We start from the raw sequence: 25,223 nt of genomic DNA, 5'->3' as shown, positions 1-25,223 counted from the left end.
GGCGGGACCTGGGCGTGCCGCCGAGCCGTGCGTACGCGGCGGCGGCGCGCTACGCCTGCGCTCGCGCATGCGCCGTGTGCGATATCGCGTCCTCCCGGGAGCGGCAGTAGCGGCGGAGGAGCCGGAGAGGGGCTCAGGAGCCCAAGCGGGGCCGAGGCCCGGGCAGGAGCGGATCGGGCCGGGGCCATGGCCGAGGCGTCTCCACAGCCCGAGCCCCGGCCCGTCCGCCCGCAGGCGGCATGAGGGAAGAGGCCGAGGGAGCCGGGGCCGAGCCCGGTGAGGGCAGCCGGGGAGACTGAGGCACGGGCAGGGGGACGGTATGGAGTGAGCCGCCGGGGGGCCAAGAGCCAGCCGCGGAAGCCCGTCTCCGGGGCTCTAGCCGGCTCCGACCGAGGCTGGCCCTCCCGGATGCCCGGCCCGGGACTCTCCGGGAGAGCGGGAGGAGCCCGGGCCTGGGCCGGGGCGGGGAGTGGAATTTGAACTCAGGGCGTCCTGCTCGGGATCCCGGGGCGGAGCCAAGCCTTTTGAACGGGAGGGGCGGGACCTCCGGGGCCCTCGGGTGCGCGCCCCCCTCCCCGACCTCCTCCGATGCTCCTTCTCGTCCCAGGCGACTTCGTGCAACTGAAGGTCCCCATCGTGCAGCAGCTGTACCACTGGGACTGCGGGCTGGCCTGCTCCCGGATGGTGCTCAGGTGAGGAGGGGCCCGGGCCAGTGACGACCCCCGGGCGCCGCGATTGGCCGCCGACGCCCCACCCCGAGAGCCGGGATTGGCCGCTGACTGCCACCCACCCACCCCCGGCGCTGGGATCGATCTTTTTGCTGCGACGCCCCCGAGCTCGGCGATTGGCCGGGGCTCCACTCGGCCCCGCCCTCTGAGCGCGGTGATTGGCCAGCGGCCCGTCAGGGCCCGTCCCCCCGGCCGCCCCCTCTCCAAGCTCGGTGATTGGCCGGTGGTTCATCGGCGCCCTCCCCCGCCGCAGGTACTTGAAGCTCCTGGAGGACGATGCGGCGTTTGAGCAGGCTCTGCAGGAGCTGCAGCTCACCCGGAGCATCTGGACCATCGACCTGGCCTACCTGATGCGCCACTTCGGGGCCCGCCACCGGTTCTGCACGCGGACGCTGGGCGTGGACAAGGGCTACCGGAACCAGGTGGGCGGAGCCTGGAGCACTGCAGCCTGGGGGGGGGGTGGGCGGCCCGGGCCTGGGGGGCTGCGGTCCGCCCCTCCCGGGGGCTCCTAAGGAGGCGCCCTGTCCTGCAGTCCTTCTACAGGAGACACTTCGACGCGGAGGAGAGCCGGGTGAACCAGCTGTTCGCGCGGGCCGCGTCCTGCAAGGTGCTGGTGGAGAAGTGGTGAGCCGCCCCTGATTCCTGTCCGCGTCTTCGCTGCCGGGAAGGGGCTCCGTGGGGGGGCGCCTAGATGGCTTTGTCTGTTCTCCCAGAGCCCCTCCCTCCGACCCATGGGGGGGGGGGCAGCTCAGCGCAGGTCTCCCTGATTACTTGTGATTTAGAGCTGTTCATCACGTGGCTCGGGCCGGATTCTTTTCCTGCCCACTTGTGGCCCCAGCGCGCCGCCCCCTCCCCAAATCCAGTCTCCGGGGAGGGCAGCACGCCCCGCACCCAGCGGGTATATGTGTGCCGATTGCCGGCCCGGGTATTCCCGGGAAAGAGCCCGTGCCCTGCACACTCTTTCTGTCCCGGAGATTCGTGCCTTTGCCTCGTGATGAGCTTTTATTAGCCACTTACTGTATACCAAGCACTGTTGCAGGAGTCGGGGCTGCAAATTCCTTGCAAGGGCCCCCCTTTTCCTCCACAGTAACCAGGGAGACCGCAAGGTAAGCGAAGGGTCGTTATGGACCCCCCCACCCCCAGCACCATATGGCCTTCACACTGTCTAGGGAGGCTGTTCAAGACCGGGAAGCAGACAGCAGCCTGCGAGCGGGATCGTGGAACAGTCAGTGGCCTTATCTCTTCCACGTCTCCGCTCCCGTTGGAGGTCAGAGTGAGAAATAAGAATTTGGGGGAGTTTTGCAGAAGCCAGCAAATAATACAGAAAAAGATTAGAAAGTCAGCAACGCGTAAACGTATACGTATTTCTTAGAACGACGATCGTGGAGGTGTCCCTGGTTTGAAGGGATGGCGGATTTTCCAGCTCCCAGGGGCCTCACGCCCGACCCCACGATGTGGAAGGGTAACTGTCATGGCCAGGGAGACTGGAAAGCCACGTCAGGGCCGGGCTGACCAGGGGAAAGAGACCTTGGGAGCCTCGGTAGTTGGTTGAGAGGGGTGAGGGCTGGCTGGCTGTTGGTGGAGGGCAGGCCTGGGTGCAGGTAATATGGCACAGATGGTATGGAGAGGACGGTCCCAGATTCCATTGTAGACGTGCAGATCTCGTGGCGCTGTGGGAACGCCAATTCAGGAAAAGGACTCTTAGCCCATTTGTGGAAAGATGTTATTGAGCCATGGGAGCTGGAGAGCTCAGCAAGTGAATCTCAGGGCAGCGTGGCTCAAATGTTTGGATCTCGGGATGTGTTTGTGATGTTTGTTGTTACATTGTGTAAAAAACAACTCTCTATATACCTATAAACCTTCTAGAGGATCCCCCTTTCAGAGAACTTTTCTTTCTCTTGATTATGCCTTTCGATATTCCTCATTAGAAACAGGAGTGGCTTAATAGTGTCACAAAAGTTCATCTGACCTTGTAGCCCTCTGAAAGGGTCCGTACTTTGGGAACTGCTAGTGTGGAAGAGAAAAGGACCCTGGAGGAACCCTTAGGGGACAGACGGGGGATACTCTCATGGTGATACCCATGGTTAGGCAAAAGCTAGATGAAGATCCATCAAAAGCAACTGAGGAACTGCCAGACGGGAAAGAAAACCAGGAGAAAGCTGAGTGAGGAAGACCTAGAGAGGATCCAGGAGAGGTGGATGGGCTCTTTCAGAGTTCCAGGAGAATGACCATGGAGAACAGACCCAGAGGCCACTGTGGAGGGAGCATGGAGAGTGGGAGGATTTTTTGGGATCTTGGCTGCAGTGAGAGGAAAAGTACAGCTTTAAGGAAAAGCACAGCTTTAAGGAGACGCACAGTAGGACCCAGGGAAGACTTTGTAAGAATGGAGGCTGGATGTGGGCATGTTTGTAGGCAGCAGGGCCAGGAGCCATTGGATTCAGAGAGGTGGAAGATGAGATGGAAAAATTAGGACCATCACAAAGAAAAGTTGACCTTGGCAAGGAGAGGGGCATCAGCCAAAGAGCACCCACCGTGCCAGGCACTAAGTGCTAAAGATTGGGGATGCCAAAGAAAGTCAGGCCCTGCCCTCGAGGAAGTCGCTGTCCATCGGGGACGATGACATGCAAACAATTGTGTATATACGAGGAATGGGCTGACAGGTTGGGGGGTCACCCGTAGTTAGGAAAGGCCCTGTCCTTAGGAGGGATGAGGGGGGACAGCTTTTAAATGGTAGAATTTTAGCTCAGACTGGAAGGAAGCCAGGAGACCACAAGGAAAAGAAAGTATTACAGGAATGGGGCATCTCCATCGAAAATGCCCAAGCGGGACTGGCGGGCTTGTATGAGGAGGCCCAAGGTGGCCAGGGTCTCGATCACAGAGTACATGGGCTGAGGGCAGGGAAGAAGATGGAGGCGGGAAGGGGGGAGAGTATAAAGGGCAGAGGTGAAATGGATCAGAAAGCTAGAGGATTTTCTGTTTGATTCTGGGGCCGGAGAGAACCACTAGAATAAGGCGGTCATGTGATCAATCCTGCACTTTAAGAATGTCACTTTAGTGGCTGAATAGAGGTTAACTTGGAGTGGAGAGAGACAGGCAGGCAGACACACGCCTGGTTCCCCCAGCAGCTGCTGCAGTAGTGCACGCATGAAGCGCTAGATTCCGTGCCACGAGGGCAGGATGAGAGGAGGGACCAGATTGGAGAGATGCTGCAGGTGAGATGGAGCAGAGGTAGAGACGTGAAGTGGGTCAGAGGTGGGGGAGAAGTGAGATGGGTCAGAGGTGAAGGAGAGGTCACATGGACCAGAAGTGGGGGAGAGGTGAGATGGGTCAGAGGTGAAGGAGAGACCAGAAGTGGGGGAGAAGTGAGATGGGTCAGAGGTGAAGGAGAGGTCAGATGGACCAGAGGTGAAGGAGAGGTCAGATGGACCAGAGGTGGGGGAGAGGTAGAAGAGAGGTCAGATGGACCAGAGGTGGGGGAGAGGTGAGATAGGTCAGAGGTGAAGGAGAGACCAGAAGTGGGGGAGAGGTCAGATGGGTCAGAGGTGAAGGAGAGACCAGAAGTGGGGGAGAGGTGAGATGGGTTAGAGATGGGGGAGAGGTGAAATGGGTCATAATGGAGCAGAGGGAAGATGGACAGGCCATGGGCAGATGGGAAATCTGGGGACAAGAGACAGAACGAGTCCGGGGTGACTCCCAGGAGAGTTAAGAGGGAGCAGTCACAGGAAAGGGTTTTGAAGGAAGTGGAAGTGGCTCATCCAAGGGCATCGCCCAGTTTAAGGTCTGAGATGGGGCCACAAGCCTAGATTGTGACTCAGCGGGAGGTCGTGGGGCATGTTTCCGTCGCAAGGTCTGAGGACATTAACTGGGGGAAGCGCCGGACTTGGGAGCCCTGGGCATCGTAGGGCATCTGTGGAAACTTGATGTTTAGCTGGGAAGAGCAGGGGTGTAAGTGCTGCCAGCTGTCAAGTGGAAAGGCTTGGCCCGGGGATCAGGATCCCCAGAGCTGTCCCAGCGTGGAACGGGGGCCCAGCAGGATGGGTCAGCTTCCCCTTTCGGCCCCACACGGCCCAGTTACCCTCATCTGACAGAAAAGGGCAGTCAGGCGCGCTGGGCGGACGCAGGGGCCTGGGACAGTCTCTGCCCAAGAGGGCCCACGATCCCCCGCTCCTGCCGCCCCCTTCCCAGATTTTGGGCTGGGGAGGGAGGTTTTGAGAAGCCCGGGATCCCAGGGCCGAGCTCAGGCTCCCTTCCCCTCCCCCAGCACGGTGACCGTCAGGGACATCCAGGAGCACCTGGCCCAGGGACACGTGGCCATCGTCCTGGTCAACGCGGTCCTGCTCCTGTGTGACCTGTGCTCCAGCCCCGTCAAGTACTGCTGCTTCCTCCCCATCGGCCAGAAGTGCTTCTGCAGGGGCCCCGACTACCAAGGCCACTTCATCGTGCTGTGTGGCTACAACCGGGCCTCCGAGAGCATCTTCTACAATAACCCGGCCTACGCGGACCGTGAGTGGCTCCCGCGGGGCGGGGGGGCGGGCGGGCGGCGGGTGGCCGGTGCCCCCGAGGAGGGGGCTGGACGCCGGCAGAACCCCGGGTTTTCTCCCGCAGGCATGTGCAGCACCAGCGTGACCAACTTCGAGGAAGCCAGGACCAGTTACGGTACGGACGAGGACATCCTCTTCGTGTACTCCGACAGCTGACCTCAGGCCCGGTCGCCCCCTCCCTGCTGCTGCTGCGCCCTCAGACGCCGGGGGTGGGCGGGGAGCTTCGTGCCTGCCCCTCCGGCCCTCCGCCCTCCTCTCTCCCGCTCGGTACCCGGGGAGAAGCCCGAGCAGGCGAGCCCCGCGGCGTCATCCTGGCCACCTGGCGCGGCACGTGGGCAGTGCTGTTAGGAGAGGAGGGCCACGTTCCGCCGTCTTTGCCTTGTTTCCATCAGGGAGGAGGTCCCCAGGACCCTCCGCTCCACCGTGCCTGGTCTTGGGGCCGCCTCCAGGAGAGGCTGCCCTTCCCCCTCCCCAGCACACACACTGGAAGTCTTGAGACAGAGGCCGCCCGGCCCCCAAACCAGCAAATAGAGAGGGGAGAGGGGAGACCGCCGCTCCGCTTTGTCCCACTCCTCCAGTGGTCCCTGCAGGACTAGGGCCCTCGGAGGGTCTGGACAGCCTCTGTAGGAGCTCGAGGCGGGTTCCTGATGCAGACGGGAAAGCCGAGCTCTGACGGCCCCCCTCGGTCCCGCACCCAGGGCGTCCGCCTTTTCCCTCGGCTGCGGAGGCCTCCGATGCCAAGATGTGGCCGAGAAGCCAGTGAGGCTGCCGGCCCCCGCCTCGGCCCCCGACGCTAGCCACCGGCTGCTGGGCCCAGAGCTCGGGCAGGCCCGCTACAGAGGGCATCCCAACATGGTAGCTCCTGGGGACCAGGGGCACAGCTCGGGGGATGTTGGGCCTCCACCGGCACAGCCTGGGCTGCAGGCGGCGGCTGCCCCTCGGGGAATGTGGGCATGGGTGCCAGTCGAGGCCAGAGTCCAGCGCGTCCAGGGTGGTCCGTTCTTGGCCCCCAGCAGCCACTGGGCACACGGGTTCGCTCCTCCCGGTCCCGGCCGGCCGAGCGGGGTCTCCCCATCGGGGACCTCGATGCTGGTCAGGGGGACGAGGGGGGGCTCCCCAGCTGTGAGCAGAGCAGCAGGCCGCAGGAGGGTTCTGGGGCTGGGCGGAACAGGAGACAGCCCATGGAGATGGGCCGAGGTGACCCCGGCCCGGGGGCAAGGCCGCCGTGGGGGTGCCTTGCCCCGCCCCCCAGCATCTCCGTGGAGATCCGGAGCCCCGGGCCGCGCTGCGTGCGGGTGTTGCTTCCTCTGACCGCGGGAAAGGGATATTTTACATGCAGAGAAATTTTATACATAAATCTATTTTGTTTGTAATGAGCCACTCAATAAAAACCACTGATCTCTATTCAAGCAGCCGCGGCAGCTTCTGGGGGACGGGCAAGGGAGGCGTCAGGGCAGGAGGGGCAGTGGCAGAAATGGGGCCCCCTCCCCGAGGCAGCGGCGCCCAAAGCTTGGGCTCTGCCGGATGACTTCCCAGCTGGGAAGGGCGGCGCCAGTGCTGGCGGGGCCCGGAAGGGGGCTTGCGCCCCGGGGTGGGCAAGGAGGCGGGACTTCCGGCCCCCCCCACGCTTGGACGGGGCGGCGCCGCAAGGTGACCCCGGCGGGCAAAGGCTTCTCCTGCCTGGAGCTCTCCGGGAAGGGGCTGGGGGGGGGTCGGCCCGCGGGGAAGTCCGGGGAGCTTGGCCCTCCGAATCCTGCCCCCGGGTCCCCCGCCCTGCCTTCTCCCTGGGCCCCGCGCTCTCCCCCCTCACACCCTGGCCAGGGTCTCCCCCACAAGTCTCCGCCCTCACCCCGCGGCGGGCTGCCCCGGCCTCCAGGGGCTCTTCTTCCCGCGGGGCCCCTCCCCCCCCAGCAGAGACTACCTGAGGGGAAGCGTTGGGAGGCCCCGCCTCTGCGCCTGTCACTCATTCCCCCGCCCCCCCTCCCCGCAGTCACCCGTACTTAGCAGGCCAGCCAGAACCAGGCTCGCCCAGGCGAGAGCAGGGCCGAGGGCCGCCTGCTAGAGCGCCGGACCCCCCCCCACCTCAGACTTGCCCCACCCACTTCCCAGTGTGATTCCCGCAAGGCACTTTGGATGTGTGTGCCTCAGTCTACCCTGGGGGGCGCACTCCCCGGAGCCATGGTGGGGAGCACTCACCGGCCGCCGAGGACCACATGAGACCCTATCTGGGAAACAGCACAATGCCGGCACACAGCTGGCGCTTAATAAACGTTCAGGTTGGGGGGGGGCTCCCCCATGATCCTCTCCCTTTGGAAAGGCCTGGAGGATTTGGGCCTTCTAGCATGACCCCGGACCCCCAATCAGGAAGCTCCCCCAGGAATGGGGGGAGGACTTCAGGAGGGAGGGGGGCCTTTCGGCAAACCCCCCTTCCCGAATGTGGCTGCGGAAGCCAAAGCCCCCCGTGGCCTGCGGGGGAGGGGAGCCGGCTCCTGGCGCCCGCCCCTCCAAGGGCCGCTCAGACACTCAGGTCCCCCCCCATCTCCAGCCTCCTTCAGCCCACAAGCATAGAGTATGCCCTTGCTGTTTGCACCGGGGTCCCACCTGAAGAGGAGGTGAGCTGAATGGCCAGAGACCTGCGGGGGCAGAAGCTCTCCCCTCCCTCCGAGCCCTCTCCCCCTAAGTCTGGGAGATCGGGGAGACCTTGCGAGCACGTGACCAGAGGGCGGGGACTTGGGGCCGGCCCCAGGAGGACGGACAGGGGTGTGTAGCTGGACCTGAGAAGGGGGACTGGCCTCCTTAGACTCCTGATGCTGCTGTGTGACCCTAGGCAAGTCACCACTCCAATTACTGGGGTGTGTCTGGGGGGGGGTGAGAGAGACAGCGACAGAGACAGAGAGACAGACAGAGAAGAGAGACAGAGACAGAGAGAGACAGAGAGACAGAGACAGAGGGACAAAGAGACAGACAGAGAAGAGAGACACAGAGAGAGACAGAGAGACAGAGACAGAGGGACAAAGAGACAGACAGAGAAGAGAGACAGAGACAGAGAGAGACAGAGAGACAGAGACAGAGAGACAAAGAGAGACAGAGAGACAAAGAGACAGAGAGAGAGGGACAAAGAGACAGACAGAGAAGAGAGACACAGAGAGAGACAGAGACAGAGAGACAAAGAGACAGAGAAGAGAGACAGAGACAGAGAGACAAAGAGACAGACAGAGAAGAGAGAGACAGAGAAGAGAGACAGAGACAGAGAGACAGACAGAGAAGAGAGCGACAGAGACAGAGAGACAGACAGAGAAGAGAGACAGAGACAGAGAGACAAAGAGAGACAGAGACAGAGAGACAAAGAGACAGAGAGAGACAGAGAGACACAGAGAGAGACAGAGAGACAAAGAGAGACAGAGACAGAGAGACAAAGAGACAGAGAGAGACACAGAGACAGACAGAGACAGAGACAGACAGAGACAGACAGAGAAGAGAGACAGAGACAGAGAGACAAAGAGAGACAGAGACAGAGAGACAAAGAGACAGAGAGAGACACAGAGAGACACAGAGAGAGACAGAGACAGAGAGACAAAGAGACAGACAGAGAAGAGAGACACAGAGAGAGACAGAGACAGAGAGACAAAGAGACAGAGAAGAGAGACAGAGACAAAGAGACAGACAGAGAAGAGAGAGACAGAGAAGAGAGACAGAGACAGAGGCTGGGGGGCTCTGAATGCAGCTCAATGGGGGGGGGGGATCTCCAAAGAAGAAACTTCCTAGCTCAGAGCGCTATCCACCCCGGTGCGGAATGGGCTTTCCCCAAGGTGGGAGCTTCCGCCACCGTGTCTGACTTGGCAGCTCTGAGCTTGTGGCCCCCCTGATCCCCCCTGATCCTCTTGGAACGACTCTGCTCCCTCCAGAGCTCCTCTGGACTTGGAGGCCCCTGCATTTATCCCCGTAGATTACATGGGTCTGAGGGAAAGCAGCACCAGAAGCTTCTAGAAAAGTTCCAGGCCTTCTGACCTTGTCAGAAGGAGGCGAGTTTGGGCCCCGGAGGCTTGTGGGAGGTTCCCGAGCCATCCCACCCCAGTGTAACTGCAGGGAACCCAGACCCACGCCTTGGCCGGCTTGGGCTCCGCGCCGGGAAGGGCCTTGGGACGGCGGCCTCCCGCCGGCGCTCCACCCAGTGGCGTCCCAGAGACCCCGAGCGGCCCCCGTGCGCCAGCCAGGAGACGGGCCGAAGCCCCGGCTCGGCGACGCCGGGAGGTCTTCCATTTTTCACGGAGCCTTCGTTCCTTCCGATGTTTATTAGGCACCTTCTGCATACATGAGACCAGGGTGTGGGATGGGGCAGGGTGGGGTCAGGGACACTGGGCTGCTTTGGGGCCCCCAGCAGGAGGGATCAGGCCCCTGGGGCTTTGGGCAGCCTGAGCCGGGCTACACCAAGCGCCATGTGGGGAGGGCTCCGCGGGAAGGCCCGGGTGCAGAGACCGACTCTTCTGGGCCCTGCCCAGCCCGGCCTCCTACTCCTTGATGACGTGGGGCTCGTAGTCCGGCCGGGCCGCCCTGGCCAGCTCCTCCGCGTACATCCCGTAGCGCCCGGTCATCTGAGGGGAACGAGACAGGCTGCTCTGCCCCGAGCCCGGCAGTGCCCGCTCTGGGGCTCTTCACCAAGGGCCTCGGGGGAGGGGAGCCCTTGTCCACCTAAGGCACGACTGGGGTCCCCCCGAGGAGCTGCGGCAGAGAGGCTCCTGGGGCGTTCTGCCCACTGCCTCCCTCGGGTCTTCCCCTACAGCCTCCACCCTGGGGCAGGGCTCTGGGGATCCCTGGGGAAGGTGGGGAGGGGTGGGGGGAGGGAGACAGAGTCCCGTTCCCGCCCCCAGCTCCCTGCCTCGGCCCCTGCCTCAGTCTACCCCCTGCATCTAGCCGCCATTGAGAACTCTGACTGTCTGCGGGATTCTTGGGGCCGACAGTCTCCTTCAGCCCTGGGACCAGACACGGATCCACTGGTCCCGCTAAATCTCTCCCTTCCAAATAAGGTATTAAATACTCCACGTCTACCTTGCCTCAGTTTCTCCGGCATTGCACCGCAGCGTGCAGAGTCAGGTCTGGGCTCAGAGGGATCTGAGATCAAATCCAGCCTCATACACTTACTAGCTACAGTCTCTCTCGCCTCACCTGTAACATGGGGAGAAGAACACCTCCACCCCGACTGAGGATCAGCCCCGTGTGCGGCACACAGCAGGTGCTTAATAAATCCGCACTCCCCGCCCCCGTCCCCGGGTCCCTGGTGCTTTTGGGACCGCCGAGCTTTCTTCCCAAACATCCCCAGCCGTGTGGCCTTGGCCTGCGGAACTCCGGGGGCCACCATTCACTCCTGAAGCACCTACTGTGTGCAGCAGGCTGGCTGGAACCTTCGGGAATGGGGAGGCCAGCCTCCGGCCTCTCCGGGCCCCACTGGAGGCCTTCCTCCAGGTCGGGCCCGTCTGTTTTTCCCTGTGTTTGTACTCCCAGGATTGTGTTTGGCCCAGCATCAGGCCCACTTTAAGTGCCTAATCCGGGCACTGCTTTGGTGACCGGGCCCAGCATGGACTCTCCCTTCGGTCTGTACCCCATTTTTCTACCGCCTGGCGGCCCTCCCAGCCTCCCAGCCTCCTGGAAGCTCGGACTGATTTCTCCCCACCCTGAGGCGGCCTTCAGTCCAGCCTCCGGGCTTTCGTCCTGGCTGCCCTCCTCTCCTCCCCCAGCTTCCCAGGATGCCCCTCTTCCTTCACCTCTGTCCTCCCCAGCCCTCCTCCCGGGGCCCACCCCTGCGAGGGGGGAGGGGCAGACCTTAAAGTTCCAGATGTCGTTCATCTGCCGGCAGAGGTTGAGGTCCAGCTGGGCCACCAGGAGGCCGTCTCTGGTGCGGGACAGGCCCGGGCTCCTGCTGCCGTCCGGGGCGCTCACGTAGCTCGAGCCGTAGAAGTAGCCGAAGTCACGGTGCGCTTGGGAGCGGGGAGAGCGAGGCGTGGTCCGGGGCCCGGAGGAGGCTGCGGGGAGCCGCCCCCCCCATGCACACCCCCCGATGCACACACACTAATGCACAATACACACGCGCACACCCACGCCGGTGCACACAACGCACACGCACATGTGCAGTGCCCCCGGGCGCACATCGCGTGCTCACATGTGCACATCCCCCCCCCCAGGACCCGCTCCTCCCCAGCCCCCCAGGACACGTGCACACACCCCGGAACCTACCTGGTTTTCCATCCCCAGACGTGAACTCTCGCGGAAAGTGCTCCTAGGGAGGAGACGCGGCTGAGGGGGGAGCCCGGCCGGGGCCTGGGGGCCCTCCCCACCGGCCCTGGGCCGGCATCGTCCGCCTCCAGGCCAGGGGCTCCCGCTGCTCTCGGGGGGGCCAGGGGGGCCAGGGGCTCCCGCTGCTCTCGGGGGGCCAGGGGCCCAGGGGCTCCCGCTGCTCTCGGGGGGCCAGGGGCCCAGGGGCTCCCGCTGCTCTCGGGGGGCCTTCCGAGAGCTCTTCCTTCTTTGGGTCCCGCACATAGACGATTCAGCCGTGGATTACACACACACACACACACACACACGCACACACGCACACGCACACATACACACACACGCACACACACGCACACGCACCCTCACACACACACACGCACACACGCATGCACGCACCCTCACACACACGCACACATGCACACGCACACATGCACACGCACGCACCCTCACACACACACACGCACGCATGCACACGCACGCACCCTCACACACACACACGCACACATGCACACGCACGCACCCTCACACACGCACACGCACACACGCATGCACGCACCCTCACACACACGCACACATGCACACGCACGCACCCTCACACACACACACGCACACACACACACCCTCACACACACACACACACGCACCCTCACACACACACACGCACACACACACACACACGCACACATACACACACACGCACACACACGCACACGCACCCTCACACACACACACACACACACGCACGCACCCTCACACACACACACGCACACACACACACACACACGCACACACACACACACGCACACACACACGCACCACACACACACGCACGCACACACACGCACCCTCACACACACACGCACACACACGCACACACACGCACGCACACACACACGCACCCTCACACACACACGCACACACGCACACACACACGCACACACGCACACGCACACGCACACACACACGCACCCTCACACACACACGTACACACACGCACACACGCACGCACCCTCACACACACATGCACGCACCCTCACACACACACACGCACACACACACGCACGCACCCTCACACACACACACGCACACACACACGCACGCACCCTCACACACACACACGCACACACACACGCACGCACCCTCACGCACACGCACGCACACACATGCACGCACCCTCACACACACACACACACGCACACACACGCACACACACACGCACACGCACACACACACACACACACACGCACACGCACACACACACGCACACGCACACACGCACGCTCGGGGCCAGGGCGCTGCTCCTTACCACGCCCACGCGGTTGATGGCGCAGGTGAAGCAGTGGTTGGCGATGGCGGCGTTCCTCGCCTCGATGGGCCACAGGGACTCGCTGTGAGCACAAGGGGACGGAGACACGCGCTGGGCTCCGCAGGCCTGGCCGGGCTGGCCCCGCTGTCCAGGGTCCCGGAAGGCCTCCCCCCCTGTGCTCCAGCCCCCCTGCTCGGCGCCCCGCAGGAGCCCGGCCTCATTCCCGTGCCCCTTTGGCTCCCGGGGCGGGCCGGGTCCGCGGTGCCCCCGGGCCAACGGCGCCTTCCCTCAGGAGCTCCAACGTCCCCACGGGAGGGAAACCGGGGGAGGCCGCCGGGAACACAGGGTCCGGGCCGGCCGGAGGCAGTGGAGCCTCGGAGCTTCGAGCAGGGCGGGCAGAGACAGGGCTGCTGGGAAAGGATGGGGCCCTGCGGCCAGGACTGGCCTTCCCCGCCCCCACCCAAGGGCTCCTGTCCCGGGACTCGGGCAGCTCTCGCTGTGGGGAAGCCATGGGACCCCGGGGCCCCTCTGCCCCTTCCCGCCTTGGCCCTGGCAGCCCCTGGTCCCGCCCTCACCCCCTCCAGGCCCCGCTCTCCACTGCCCCCAAGAGGCAGGACGGGATGAGCAGGAGGAGGCAGATTCCAGGGGCCTCTGGGCCTGCTTCCCCCCCCCCCCCCCCCCCAGGACAGCAGTGCGCTGCTGCCTTGTCTTCCCAGGTATCTCTGCTGGCAGCTGAGCCGCCCCTGTAGGCAGGCTGAGTGACAGGTGGGGGCAGGGCCGCCATCTTCCTCCCTGCCACAGTGACAGACAGGGGCTGGCGGGCTGGCTCCCGCCCCCGCCCCGGAGGAGGCTGCGGTGGCGGCTGGAACACGGCGCAGCCTCCCTACAGCCAGAGTTCACGGCTCCTCGCCGCCCTCCCGCCCCCCACCCACCTGCCCAGGCTACAAAACTTTCCAGAGAGTTTGCTGGAAGCCCGGCTTCCTGGGGAGTGCAGGAGGGACACCGCCCCCCTCTGAGCCAGGGGGCCTCAGAGTCCCCAGTCAGGGAGGTCTTTGGATTCTGGTGCCCACATCTCCGTGTGTGACCCATCCACGTCTCCTTGTGACCCATCCACGTCCCCTGTGTGACCCATCCACACCCCCCTGTGTGATCCATCCATGCCCCCTGTGTGACCCACCCACGTCCCCCTGTGTGACCCATCCACGCCCCCTGTGTGACCCATCCACGCCCCCTGTGTGACCCATCCACACCCCCCTGTGTGATCCATCCATGCCCCCTGTGTGACCCACCCACGTCCCCCTGTGTGACCCATCCACGCCCCCTGTGTGACCCATCCACGCCCCCTGTGTGATCCATCCACGCCCCCTGTGTGACCCATCCACGCCCCCTGTGTGATCCATCCACGCCCCCTGTGTGACCCATCCACGCCCCCCTGTGTGACCAATCCATGTCCCCCTGTAAGCCGCCTGTCTCTCCATCTCTGTCTAGGGCTGGTGCACATTGCTGTGCAGAGGCCTCTCCCCAGGGGAGCCCGGTTCTCCCAGACAGCTTCTTGCCCCCCTCCCCTGCCCTCCCTGGGCCCGGGGCCCCTCCCTACCTGAGGTTCCCAATGGTGGCAGAAGGGTTAAAGATGATTTCTGCCCCATTCAGACTGTACATGAGCCAGTTGAGAGGGTGGTGGCGGCCATAGCAGATGTTCACAGCAATCTTCCCAAAGGGGGTCTGGAACACGGGATGCCCCAGGGTGCCTTCCATGTAGTACGTGGCCTGAGGAAAAGGGGGCGCCCTCAGGGAAGGCGGCCGCCGAGGGCCTTCTCTTCTCCCCCTAGACCGCCTTTGGGCTAGGACCTCCCCAAGAAGGCAGCCATCCACAGCGCGCTCCCCCGTCTGGGCCCATGAACCCAGCCCCCTTTTCCCTCGGTGCCAGCAACCCAGTGCCCCCTCTAGCTGCCCCCACCTCTCCCCTTAGCCTCCCTCCAGCCTCCACCCCACCCGCGGCTCCCCAGGCCCTCCAAAAGGGCCCGCCTGATGGGAGACTCCTCCGGTGCCTCCCATCCCTCAGAAGGCCCCAGTCCACTCTTGTCACCCGAGCGAGCTGCGCCCCCACAGCCACCACCACGACTGAAGGGCCCCGGGGCCCTCGGCCTTCCTGTCCTCCCCGACGCCCTGACCTTCTCAGCCACCTTTGCTCCTGGCCCAGGTGCTCCTCCTCCCTCCTGGAGCACTTCCCCGGCTCGTCTGCCGGCCCTCTCCTGGCCCTCTGCCCCGACCTGTCCTGGCCCTCTGCCCCGACCTGTCCTGGGCCTCTGCCCCGACCTGTCCTGGGCCTCTGCCCCCGACCTGTCCTGGGCCTCTGCCCCCGACCTGTCCTGGGCCTCTGCCCCCGACCTGTCCTGGGCCTCTGCCCCCGACCTGTCCTGGGCCTCTGCATCGACCTGTCCTGGCCCTCAGCCCCGACCTGTCCTGGGCCTCTGCATCAACCTGTCCTGGGCCTCTGCATCAACCTGTCCTGGGCCTCTGCCTCGACCTGTCCTGGCCCTCAGCCCCGACCTGTCCTGGGCCTCTGCATCAACCTGTCCTGGGCCTCTGCATCAACCTGTCCTGGGCCTCTGCCCCGACCTGTCCTGGGCCCTCTGCCCCGACCTGTCCTGGGCCCTCAGCCCCGACCTGTCCTGGGCCTCTGCCCCGACCTGTCCTGGGCCTCTGCCCCCGACCTGTCCTGGGCCTCTGCCCCGACCTGTCCTGGGCCTCTGCCCCGACCTGTCCTGGGCCTCTGCCCCCGACCTGTCCTGGGCCTCTGCCCCGACCTGTCCTGGGCCTCTGCCCCGACCTGTCCTGGGCCTCTGCCCCCGACCTGTCCTGGGCCTCTGCCCCCGACCTGTCCTGGGCCTCTGCCCCCGACCTGTCCTGGGCCCTCTGCATCAACCTGTCCTGGGCCTCTGCCCCGACCTGTCCTGGGCCTCTGCATCAACCTGTCCTGGGCCTCTGCCCCGACCTGTCCTGGGCCTCTGCCTCGACCTGTCCTGGGCCTCTGCCCCTGCCCCCATCCCCCAATCCCAGCTCTCTCCCTCTCCTGTCCTCGGTTCCAGCGGGTCCGTCCCCCTCTCCTGCCCACCCCAGCCCTCCAGCTCCCTGCTCTGACCCAGCCGGCCTCCCCGGAGAGAGTGCTCCCCCCCAGCCCAGCACTTAAACACTTTGTGTCTCTGTGAGCCGGGCTCAGACACAATGTTTCTCCCAGAGGCCAGGCTGGAGTCTCCCTCTAATCCGCCTGTTGCTGCCACCTCCCACAAGATGGCAGCCTCCGGGAGGGCTTGCTGACTGGCTGCCTGGGTGCTTCGCCTTCCAGGTGTCTCCCCTCCCTCTGGACTGAGAGCCCCCAGGGGCTGCCCACAACATCCGGGCCTCCCTGACTCCTCCAGGACCGCCTTTTCCAACCAGAGCCGGCCACCTGGCCCTGAGGCCGCCCTGAGCCTGAGGTTCCTCCCCGCCCCCGCTCCAGACCCAGGCTAGACGGGGGGCGGATGCCCAGGGACTAGCAGGGACCTCTCCCAGACGGGGGTCTTGTACTCAGTGGGTTTGGTGTCTCTCAGGACCGGGCCTGGAGGCCTCTGGAACCCAGACTCCGTGAGATTCGAGCGCATCCTCTGTGGCTAGCCTGCACTCGCCTCCGCTCGGTACGGACTGCGATGCTCAGAGCCGGGGCTCTGGAGTCTGTCAGCTAGACCCCCAGCCCCCACCTCTTACTCCCCACGTCAGGTCAGTGCACGGGGCTCCCGCCACACGTATCCCCCCACACTTCTGCTGGTCAGTGACGCGGACAGCAGATCTCCCCCCTCACTTGTGCTTCCAGGGTGCCCAGACCTCTCCCAGAAGGCTCTGCGCCGCCCTGGGGCTCGCAGCCTCCTGCACCCGGTGCTCCAGGAGCGGCCACAGGAAGGGAAGCAGTTCTCCTTTGTGAGCGGGAAAACCCTACCAGACCTCGCCCATCCCCCTGCAGCACCGATCCTGACTGTAGCCCCCATGGTCGGGCGCGGGGGCCATCTCTGTTGTTACCGCTTCCCAGCAGCCCAGGAACCTGGCTCCGGCTGCCCACCACGGTGGGTCGCTGGGGGATGCGGCCGTCCCAGCTTTCTAAAGGGAATGCTTCATTCTCCCCAAACCCCACCCCTTTGCACACTCAGTGGGGAGAGGGCACAGCGGAAGCTGCCGGCCACGGGTCTCTGGGAAACGTGGACCCACCACAGGCCGCTCCGGGGTGTTCTCCCGAGGGGACCGCATGACGGGGAGGGCGGGCCACACGGCGGTCACTGGCCACTCCATCCACCTTTGGTCCTTTCTGCATCTTGGAACCTTCCCTATATTCAGGCCCCCGAGAAGGGAAGCAGATCCCCTCCGCCTCCTGCCGTCCCCTCAGCCCGCTCTGGCTCCCAGCGGCCCACCTCCTTCTCTCTGGGCGCCGAGGCTCTGGGAAGTAACTACTGTGTGCTAAGGCCCTCAGCCAGTGCAGCTTCCTCAGTAAGCATCTCTGACCTAGTGACGGGGCCCAGCAGGGGAGGGGGCTCCCCGGCCGTGGGGTGAGAACGGGGGATGGTGCAGCTCTCGTCCATCGCTCCGGCTCACCCCCTTCCACTTTCAGCCTTAAATGCCCCCGGCACGTGCTGCGATGTGAAGCTCCTCACCGAGCTGCCTGGAAACTGCTCTCCTGATTGACGGCACCCTCCCCTCCCACCGCCCTTCTCCCTTCTCCAACGTGCTACGCGTGAGCTCCTGCGCCCACCCGGCCTTGCCTCTGACTTCTCTCCATCTGCCGAGGAAGACCCATGCCGGCTAGCCGGGGGTCCTGGGAGGCCCTGGGGGCCTCCCGATTGGGGCCATTTGTGGCCTCTGCCTCCAAGAGGAGATAAAATTAGTGCCACCCACATGTGGGGCACGTGGAGTCCACCGTCCATGCCACGGGGCTCGTGGTACCGTGTCCAGCTGAATCACAAGAAACGGACTCTTTCCACAGTGTCCTTTCTTCCCCTCTCTGCAATTTTTGTTTCCACCCAAATTTATTGTGACCAGTCCTTGGTGGGAGCAGAGGTCCCCTGTGCCACCCTTGCTCTCCAGGGAGGGGTGTTTCTTCCTGCCCGCTGACAGAATCAGCTTTGCATTCTGGGACCGCGTCTGGGTCGGGACCGGCCCATGAGCTTCTCAGAAGGTTTTCGGGAATCTCCTGTCCAGTCCAGGAGCCTGCTGAGGGCTTCTGGGAACCTCACTTGGTCACCTGGGGAGTTCTTCCCGCTCCCAGCCTGACATTCAAGAGTTAAGCAGCCCAAAGCCCAGGTCCAAGCCCTGCCACACTGCTCTGCAGACCCCCTGCCTCGATGGCCTGAAGCGCTACTATTTACAGGCGGTGGAAGGTTCCACCTGGCCCTTTGCAAACACGATCTTACTTGATCCCTACAACAGCTTGGGGAGGGAGATGTCATGATGATCCCCATTTGACATATGAGGAAACTGAGGGAAGCAGCAGGAAAATGCTTTGCTGGGGGACAGCAAGTTAGGAAATATCCGAGGCTGGATCTGAGGGCAGCTCGTTCTGCTTCCAGGCCAGCGAACACTCTGGGCGCCGGCGCCGCCTTTGAGGCCAGCCAGAACGCAGCTGTGACCGTGTCATCGGCTGACTCCCACCCCTCTGTCTTTTCTCCAGGAGGAGGGGGGTGCCTTAAGGAAGGAGCTTCAGGAGGGGGAGCAGGGGCAGCCTGGAACCCCCAGGGCTCCTGGCCCCTAAGGCAAACAAAACTTCCTGCAAGGGGCGGCGGCGGGTGTGAGGGCAGCAGGGGCTGGCGCAGGGGGGCCGAGGGGAACCCCAGACCCGATTTTTATCAGGCAGCCCAGGGAATGGGGGGGAGCTCAGAGTCTGGCCCGTCTAGACACGATCGGGCAATGAGACATTGGTGAGAGAGAGCCGGGCTTCCCTCCGGCTCCACGTGGTGGGGCAGTGCCTCAGCAGTCGCGGGAAAGGCCGCTAGAACGTTCCTATGGGGCGGGGTGGCCCCCACGAACGCCCCGTGAGCCCCCCAATGGCGGAGCGGTCCTGGAGAAGAGCCCAAAGCCGGAAGGGACTCACCTCGTTGAAGTCTCCCACCCGCGGGATGTGATTCTTCCGGGTCTTGCCCAACACGGCCCCGGAGTTGGAAATGATCACCGCGGTGTTCCACAGCACGTCCCCGTGGGCCTCGTCGCGCTCCAGGATGGGGGACACCACCACCATGTTGTGAGCCTTGGCCAGCTGGAAAGCGGGGAGGACTTTTCAGGGATCCTGCCAAATAGGCTTGACCTGAGAGGGACCTGCCGCTGGGGGCGCTGGGAGAGGGATGTGCAGGTAGGGGGCGCTGCAGGGTGTGGAAAGGGATGTGTCACTGGAACCACTAGGAGGCGCTGCAGGGCCTGGAGAGGGATGGGTCACTAGGGGGCGCTGCGATCTGCATCCAACTTGGAAGGCAGCATGGGAGGCTCCCCCCAGCCTCCCCTTTCTTTCTTGGCTGCTGCGGCCCCAGGGGCCACTCCGAGTTCCGGGCCGGGAGCCCAGCTGCTTCGTCAGGGTGGTGGTCACGGGGAGGGGCTGGGCGTTTGGCGTCCTACCTTCTGGCACAGCCTGGTGGTGGGACCGTCCTGCACGGGCTCGGCAAACTCCGTCCAGGGAAGCTTCTCTCTCGTGCAGAAAGCAAAGGGCATGGCTGGAGGCGGAAGGGGGGGGTCAGGGCCAAGGGGGGCCGCGCCCCCTGGTGGGCAATGTCCCCCTGGGGAGGCCTGGGAGCTGAGGATGGCTCTGTCATGGAGGCTCAGGGGGATTTCCCTTTTGCCCGATAGCAGGCAGGATTAGAATCCAGGTCCCCTCCTTCCAGAGGGTGTCCTCTCACGTAAACAAGCTGGGCGGGCTCGTCCAAGCCCGCTCCAAGAGAGAGGCTTGCGGGAGTCCCACGGAAAGAATTCCCAGGGGGTTCTCCCTCCTCCCCGGCCCTTCTCCTGCCCCGGAGATGAAAAGGGCCTAACAAAGCGGAGGCATTTGAACTCACAACCATCCAGGGACAGAGGGAGACACAGGAAACTGAGGCAGGCCCTTACTGAAGTCCCAAGGCATCTGCCCTCCCTGACTATAGAGCCAGAGCTGTGAACTACAGGGCCCCCTGGTGGCCACACAAGGGACCCGCCCTCCCTGACTACAGAGCCAGCGCTGGGCACTACAGGGCCCCCTGGTGGCCACACAAGGGACCCGCCCTCCCTGACTACAGAGCCAGCGCTGGGCACTACAGGGCCCCCTAGTGGCCACACAAGGGACCCGCCCTCCCTGACTACAGAGCCAGCGCTGGGCACTACAGGGCCCCCTGGTGGCCACACAAGGGACCCGCCCTCCCTGACTACAGAGCCAGAGCTGTGAACTACAGGGCCCCCTGGTGGCCCGACAAGGGACCCGCCCTCCCTGACTACAGAGCCAGCGCTGGGCACTACAGGGCCCCTTGGTGGCCCGACAAGGGACCCGCCCTCCCTGACAACAGAGCCAGAGCTGTGAACTACAGGGCCCCCTGGTGGCCCGACAAGGGACCCGCCCTCCCTGACTACAGAGCCAGTGCTGGGCACTACAGGGCCCCCTGGTGGCCCGACAAGGGACCCGCCCTCCCTGACTACAGAGCCAGTGCTGGGCACTACAGGGCCCCCTGGTGGCCCGACAAGGGACCCGCCCTCCCTGACTACAGAGCCAGCGCTGGGCACTACAGGGCCCCCTGGTGGCCACACAAGGGACCCGCCCTCCCTGACTACAGAGCCAGAGCTGTGAACTACAGGGCCCCCTGGTGGCCCGACAAGGGACCCGCCCTCCCTGACTACAGAGCCAGTGCTGGGCACTACAGGGCCCCCTGGTGGCCCGACAAGGGACCCGCCCTCCCTGACTACAGAGCCAGTGCTGGGCACTACAGGGCCCCCTGGTGGCCCGACAAGGGACCCGCCCTCCCTGACTACAGAGCCAGCGCTGGGCACTACAGGGCCCCCTGGTGACCACACAAGGGACCCGCCCTCCCTGACTACAGAGCCAGCGCTGGGCACTACAGGGCCACTTACTCCATGCTTCCTGGAAGCAGATTATGTTCACCCCGCACTGGGCAGCCACCTCCAGGATCTCCTCGATGCGTCTGTGCAGGGCTCCCACCTGGGGGCAGGGATTCACATCCATGGAAGTCTCCAAGCTCCCCCTCCCCCACCCAGCAACCCCAGGCCTCGACCTGGGACCAAAGGGTCAAGGGGCACGGGCCCCTTCCCTGCTCCAAGGCCCCATTGCCTACAGGGCAGGCCGGCTTTTCCCCCCAGCCTGGGCTCCCTGCACCCTTCCCAGCCTCTCCGGCAGCCCTGTCCCGGCCCCGGCCCGTGACCCTGACCCTCGAGGGCTCGTCTCCCGCTCTGCCCCGGCACACTCCCCCCCATCAGCTTCCCGAGCCTCCTCCACAGCCCAGAGCTTCGCTGGCGCTCTCCCCCTCTCTCCCGGCCAGGGCAGGCTCAGGGAGGGGGCAGGACGGACAGGGCTCCGGGCCTCACTATTGTCAGCGGGCAAGCAGGGGAAGGCGCGCCACCTCGGGACTCACTCATCAGAAAGCTGGGGCTCAGCTCCCTGGCTGGCCCCGTCATAAACGGGGCTCCAAGAACCTCCAGAGCTGCGGGAGGCAGGGGGCCACCCTACTTCCCTTCACTCGCCATGGGGGGCGCCTTTGAGTCAGCCTCCTTGTCCTGCCTCCTTTGGGGGATGGTAATACTGGGCAACGGCTTCGGAAGTCCCTTCCCCCTCAGTCTGGGACTCAGAGAACCACGAGAAAGTCTCCAAAGCCCTCCCTGATGTGTCCTTGAATCCCCACAGCTGCCTGGGGAGGGCTAGCGTTATTCCCATCTTACAGATGAAGAAAGTGAGGCACAGAGGGTTGCAGGGACTTGCCCAGAATCACACAGCTAGGGCACGACCAAGGCAGGATATGAATCCCCAGTTCTGGGTTCTAACCACTGCACTACCCAGACGTCTCTCCCCTGACAGCTACTGAGGAATGCTAGGGCAGAGCCTGGGAGGGGGAGGGCAGCTAAATCAGGGGCCTGACTGGCAGGATGCTCAGGAGCTTGTGCCCCCACACCCTCAGAGCCCCGCCCCCACAGTCTTGGAGCCCGAAGCTGGCTTAAGGTTTGGGCCCCCTGGTGGGGGGAAGATGCCAGAAATGGCAGCGCTGGTCCGGGTGGGAGGCCGCGGGGAGGGGCCCGAGACACTAGGCTTGTGGGCGGGGTCTGTGTGCACCCCACAGCCTGTCCCTCGGGTGCAGGGAGGGCAGCCCCAACCACAACATGGCCCCGTGGCAGGCCCCGCCAGCTGTGCCCATGGGCTTTCTTTGGGGCAACACGGAGCAGAAGGTGAGGGGCACGTGCTGGGTCAGCTGCTCCGGCAGGTGAACTTCTTGGCTCCCTGCCCGTCAGGACCAGGGCCAGCTCCACCCCCGCAGGAGAGCAGGGGCATGGGAGCCCGGGAGCCACAGGGGCATCGGGAGGGCAGGGGCCTGGGAGCCCGGGAACCACAGGGGCATCGGGAGGGCAGGGGAGCCAAAGGGAGCCCCTGGAGCCCAGGGCTGCCTACCTGCTCGGCCACAGGGGCATCGGGAGGGCAGGGGCCTGGGAGCCACAGGGGCATCGGGAGGGCAGGGGAGCCAAAGGGAGCCCCTGGAACCCAGGAGCACAGGGCTGCCTACCTGCTCGGCCACGGGGGCATCGGGAGGAAGGCAGATCTGGTTCTGCACGAGCCCCACACGGACCAGCCTCGGGGGTCTCAGCTGCTCCTCGGAGGCCTCGAAGGAAAAGCCCAGCAGCTCAAAGTCCTTCTGGGAGGCGGCGGCCAGGGCACCAGGGGGCAGGCTGAGCTTCCTGGGCAGGGGAGGGAAGGCAGAGGGCTTCCTTCAGCCCCTGTCCGGAGCTTAGAGGGGCCTTCCACCAGCAAGTAAATCCCGACCCCCCTCAGTCTTCCTGTCTGAAGCTGCCCTGCTCCAAGGGGCATGCGCCCATCTTCTGCACTCTTCCAACACACAGAAGCTTCCCTTCATTCCCACAGGAACAAGGACAACCAGAGCTACAGAACTGGGGGCGGGGTCCCTCAGCCAGGGTGCTGCTGGTAGCGCCTGAGCCCAGGCCTTTCAATGGAAAAGAGTTTCCCGGCCTGGGGGCCGAACTTCGGACTGGGCCTGACATATTTATCCGGTGGGCGACCCTTGGCAAGTCATTTGGCTTCTGAGTGCCTCAGTTGCCTCATCTGTAAAAGGGGGGGGGGCAACACCAGTCCGTACTTCAGGGGTCTCGAGGACCACGTGACAATGACTGAAAAGCATCTGTAGACACTATAACTGGTAGCAAATTATAGCTGGGATTGTCTGCCACGGTGGCGGAGGACCTTTCCTCGGGGTGCCCCGAAGGGCCAGCCACGGCTCCCGGGGGATCCTGTCTCTGCAAAGGGTGGGCTCCGTGGCCCAGCCTATCAGGGTTACTGGCTGTTCTGCACAGGCCTTCCCGTCCCCCCCCCCCCCCTTTGGATGGACTCCTAAAATGGCGGGCTCGCCCCTGGGCCTCTCGGAATCCCTGGCTCCCTGGGAAGCTCAGCCCAAATGCCCCTCCCACAGAGAGCCTTTCTTGCCCCCAGGACCCCCCGCAGGGCCATTGGAGCTTTGCCCGTCCTTCCCCTTTCCTCGCCCCCCCCCCCCATTACTTTGTATTTTTCCATTTTTCCTGCTCTGTGCACCTGCGGGCCTCCCGCTCTCCGCCCCCTTCAAGTCCAAAGGGCAGGGTCTGTTTCTCCACTGCCTGCAGGGGCCGGCTCAGGCCGGCTCAGGCCGGCTCAGGGACCGGCTCAGGGACCGGCTCAGGGACCGGCTCAGGGACTGGCTCAGGGACCGGCTCGGGAGCCAAGAGGAGCACCTTGGGTTGGGCTGAAGGGGGCCGAGGGGCCAGCGTGCGAGCTGCCCGCCAGCTGCTCCGGCCCCCGGTTTCCGGCCGGCTCAGCGCCCTTGCCCAGCGCTTCTGCCTCTGCCCAGAGGTGCAGGCCTGTCTGGAGCCCCGGTCTCCAGCCTCCATCTGGGAAAGCCACAGAAGAGCTAGAGAGAGAAGGGCTAGGAGGCCCCGAAGCCCAGGGACCTGGGGACAGTCCTGGAGGCCCGGGGGCTGCTGGGCAGGCGAGATCCTATCACACCGCCTTGGCTCTGGAGGGCAGGCCCTCCGTGGGCATCCCCTCCCAGACGCCCACCTGGCCCAGACAGGGCCTGGGTCACTATTGGTTTCGGGAGACTAACAGGGCAGGAGGGCAACTGAGGCCGCGCCCAAGCCTGCTTCAGAGAGAGCCTGGGACCCAGGGGTCCGGCCCGCACTCCCGGGCACGTGGCCAAGCATGTGTTCATTCATTTGTGTGTCTAAGCGCTCATGTGCCTCAGCACACAGACTGTCACACACTCACACTCACAATCACACACAGCCAATCACACAGACACACAGAGACACACAGAGACACACAGAGACACACACACACACACACACACACACACACACACACACACACACACACCTGGGCTCTTTCCCAAACAGGATTCTCCGGACATTGCTGAGGTCGGACGGGGGCAGGTTCTCCTCCAGGCTCCGCTCTAGCGATGGAAACTCGGGGCTGGCCATGGCCGCGGGCAGCAGACGTGTCCCCGAGGGGCAGCAGACGTGTCCCCGAGGGGCAGCAGACGTGTCCCCGAGGGGCAGCAGACGTGTCCCCGAGGACAGGACACAGGCGGGAGGGCTCGCTGCTGCCAGAGCTCTCTGGACCTTGGCCCGAGCCCTGCCCCTCCCCACCACCTGACCCTTTGGACCTCCCAGGCCTAGTGACCACCCCCAGGCAGCCCCACCCCCAAACGCTCCCAGCAGGCCAGGCGGCCTCCAGACACCTAGGTCAGACGGAGGGCCTCTAGCTGCGGCCTGACAGCTTCCGCTGGGAGACCAGCAGCGCTGATGACTCCGCACTCTGAGCCTGACCTTCAGGGCCCCGGGCTGGGGTCAGGGAACCCCGGGGCATTCGCTCCCACAAGCATGGACCCGGTACCAGTCCCGTGCCGGGGTCCGATCCGAGGGCCACGGGCTCCAGGCCCTGACCACACTGGGGATCACGAGGCCAGAGGAGGACTTCTGTGGGGGAGGCCCCAGGCGGACGTTTCTAGGGAGCCCCGGGACACAAAGAACCCCGCTGGCAGGAGGCACAGCCTACGGCTCGGCGCGGAGGTGGGAGATGCAGGATCCCAGCAGGGGCTAGCAGACCCCGAGGAGAGAGCTTGGGCCGGCCGCCGGTGGGTCAGTCTG

General features: G+C 64.5%; 2 protein-coding genes across 5 annotated transcripts; one reads left to right on the top strand and one right to left on the bottom strand.

Annotated features, from left to right (window-relative positions):
- The first annotated feature begins 59 nt into the window (after positions 1-59).
- Positions 60-6,673, top strand: GUCD1 (guanylyl cyclase domain containing 1). 4 transcript variants are annotated; one of them, XM_074290999.1, is made up of 6 exons: positions 60-276; positions 608-692; positions 982-1,150; positions 1,261-1,352; positions 4,990-5,231; positions 5,334-6,673. In XM_074290999.1, exons 1-6 carry the CDS (start codon positions 240-242, stop codon positions 5,423-5,425), a joined length of 717 nt encoding a protein of 238 aa, XP_074147100.1. In that variant the 5' UTR covers positions 60-239; the 3' UTR covers positions 5,426-6,673. The 4 variants fall into 4 exon arrangements, with proteins under 4 accessions (XP_074147100.1, XP_074147127.1, XP_074147110.1 ...); XM_074291009.1 differs by having other exon boundaries at positions 223-317; XM_074291018.1 differs by lacking the exon at positions 60-276 and adding an exon at positions 282-300.
- A 2,873-nt stretch (positions 6,674-9,546) lies between these two features.
- UPB1 (beta-ureidopropionase 1) lies at positions 9,547-24,730 on the bottom strand. Its single transcript, XM_074291039.1, has 10 exons — positions 24,451-24,730; positions 22,598-22,769; positions 20,943-21,030; positions 19,470-19,564; positions 18,955-19,116; positions 14,440-14,609; positions 12,843-12,924; positions 11,498-11,540; positions 11,087-11,241; positions 9,547-9,861 (listed from the first exon to the last, which is right to left on the bottom strand). The coding sequence occupies exons 1-10, from the start codon at positions 24,552-24,554 to the stop codon at positions 9,778-9,780; spliced, it is 1,155 nt and encodes a 384-aa protein (XP_074147140.1). The 5' UTR covers positions 24,555-24,730; the 3' UTR covers positions 9,547-9,777.
- Between the last annotated feature and the right edge of the window lie 493 nt (positions 24,731-25,223).

Source organism: Sminthopsis crassicaudata, chromosome 1 (assembly GCF_048593235.1).
Source record: "Sminthopsis crassicaudata isolate SCR6 chromosome 1, ASM4859323v1, whole genome shotgun sequence".
Taxonomy (NCBI): domain Eukaryota; kingdom Metazoa; phylum Chordata; class Mammalia; order Dasyuromorphia; family Dasyuridae; genus Sminthopsis; species Sminthopsis crassicaudata.
The sequence above is the reverse complement of the archived record's forward strand: the minus strand, read 5'-3'. Positions and strand labels throughout refer to the sequence as shown.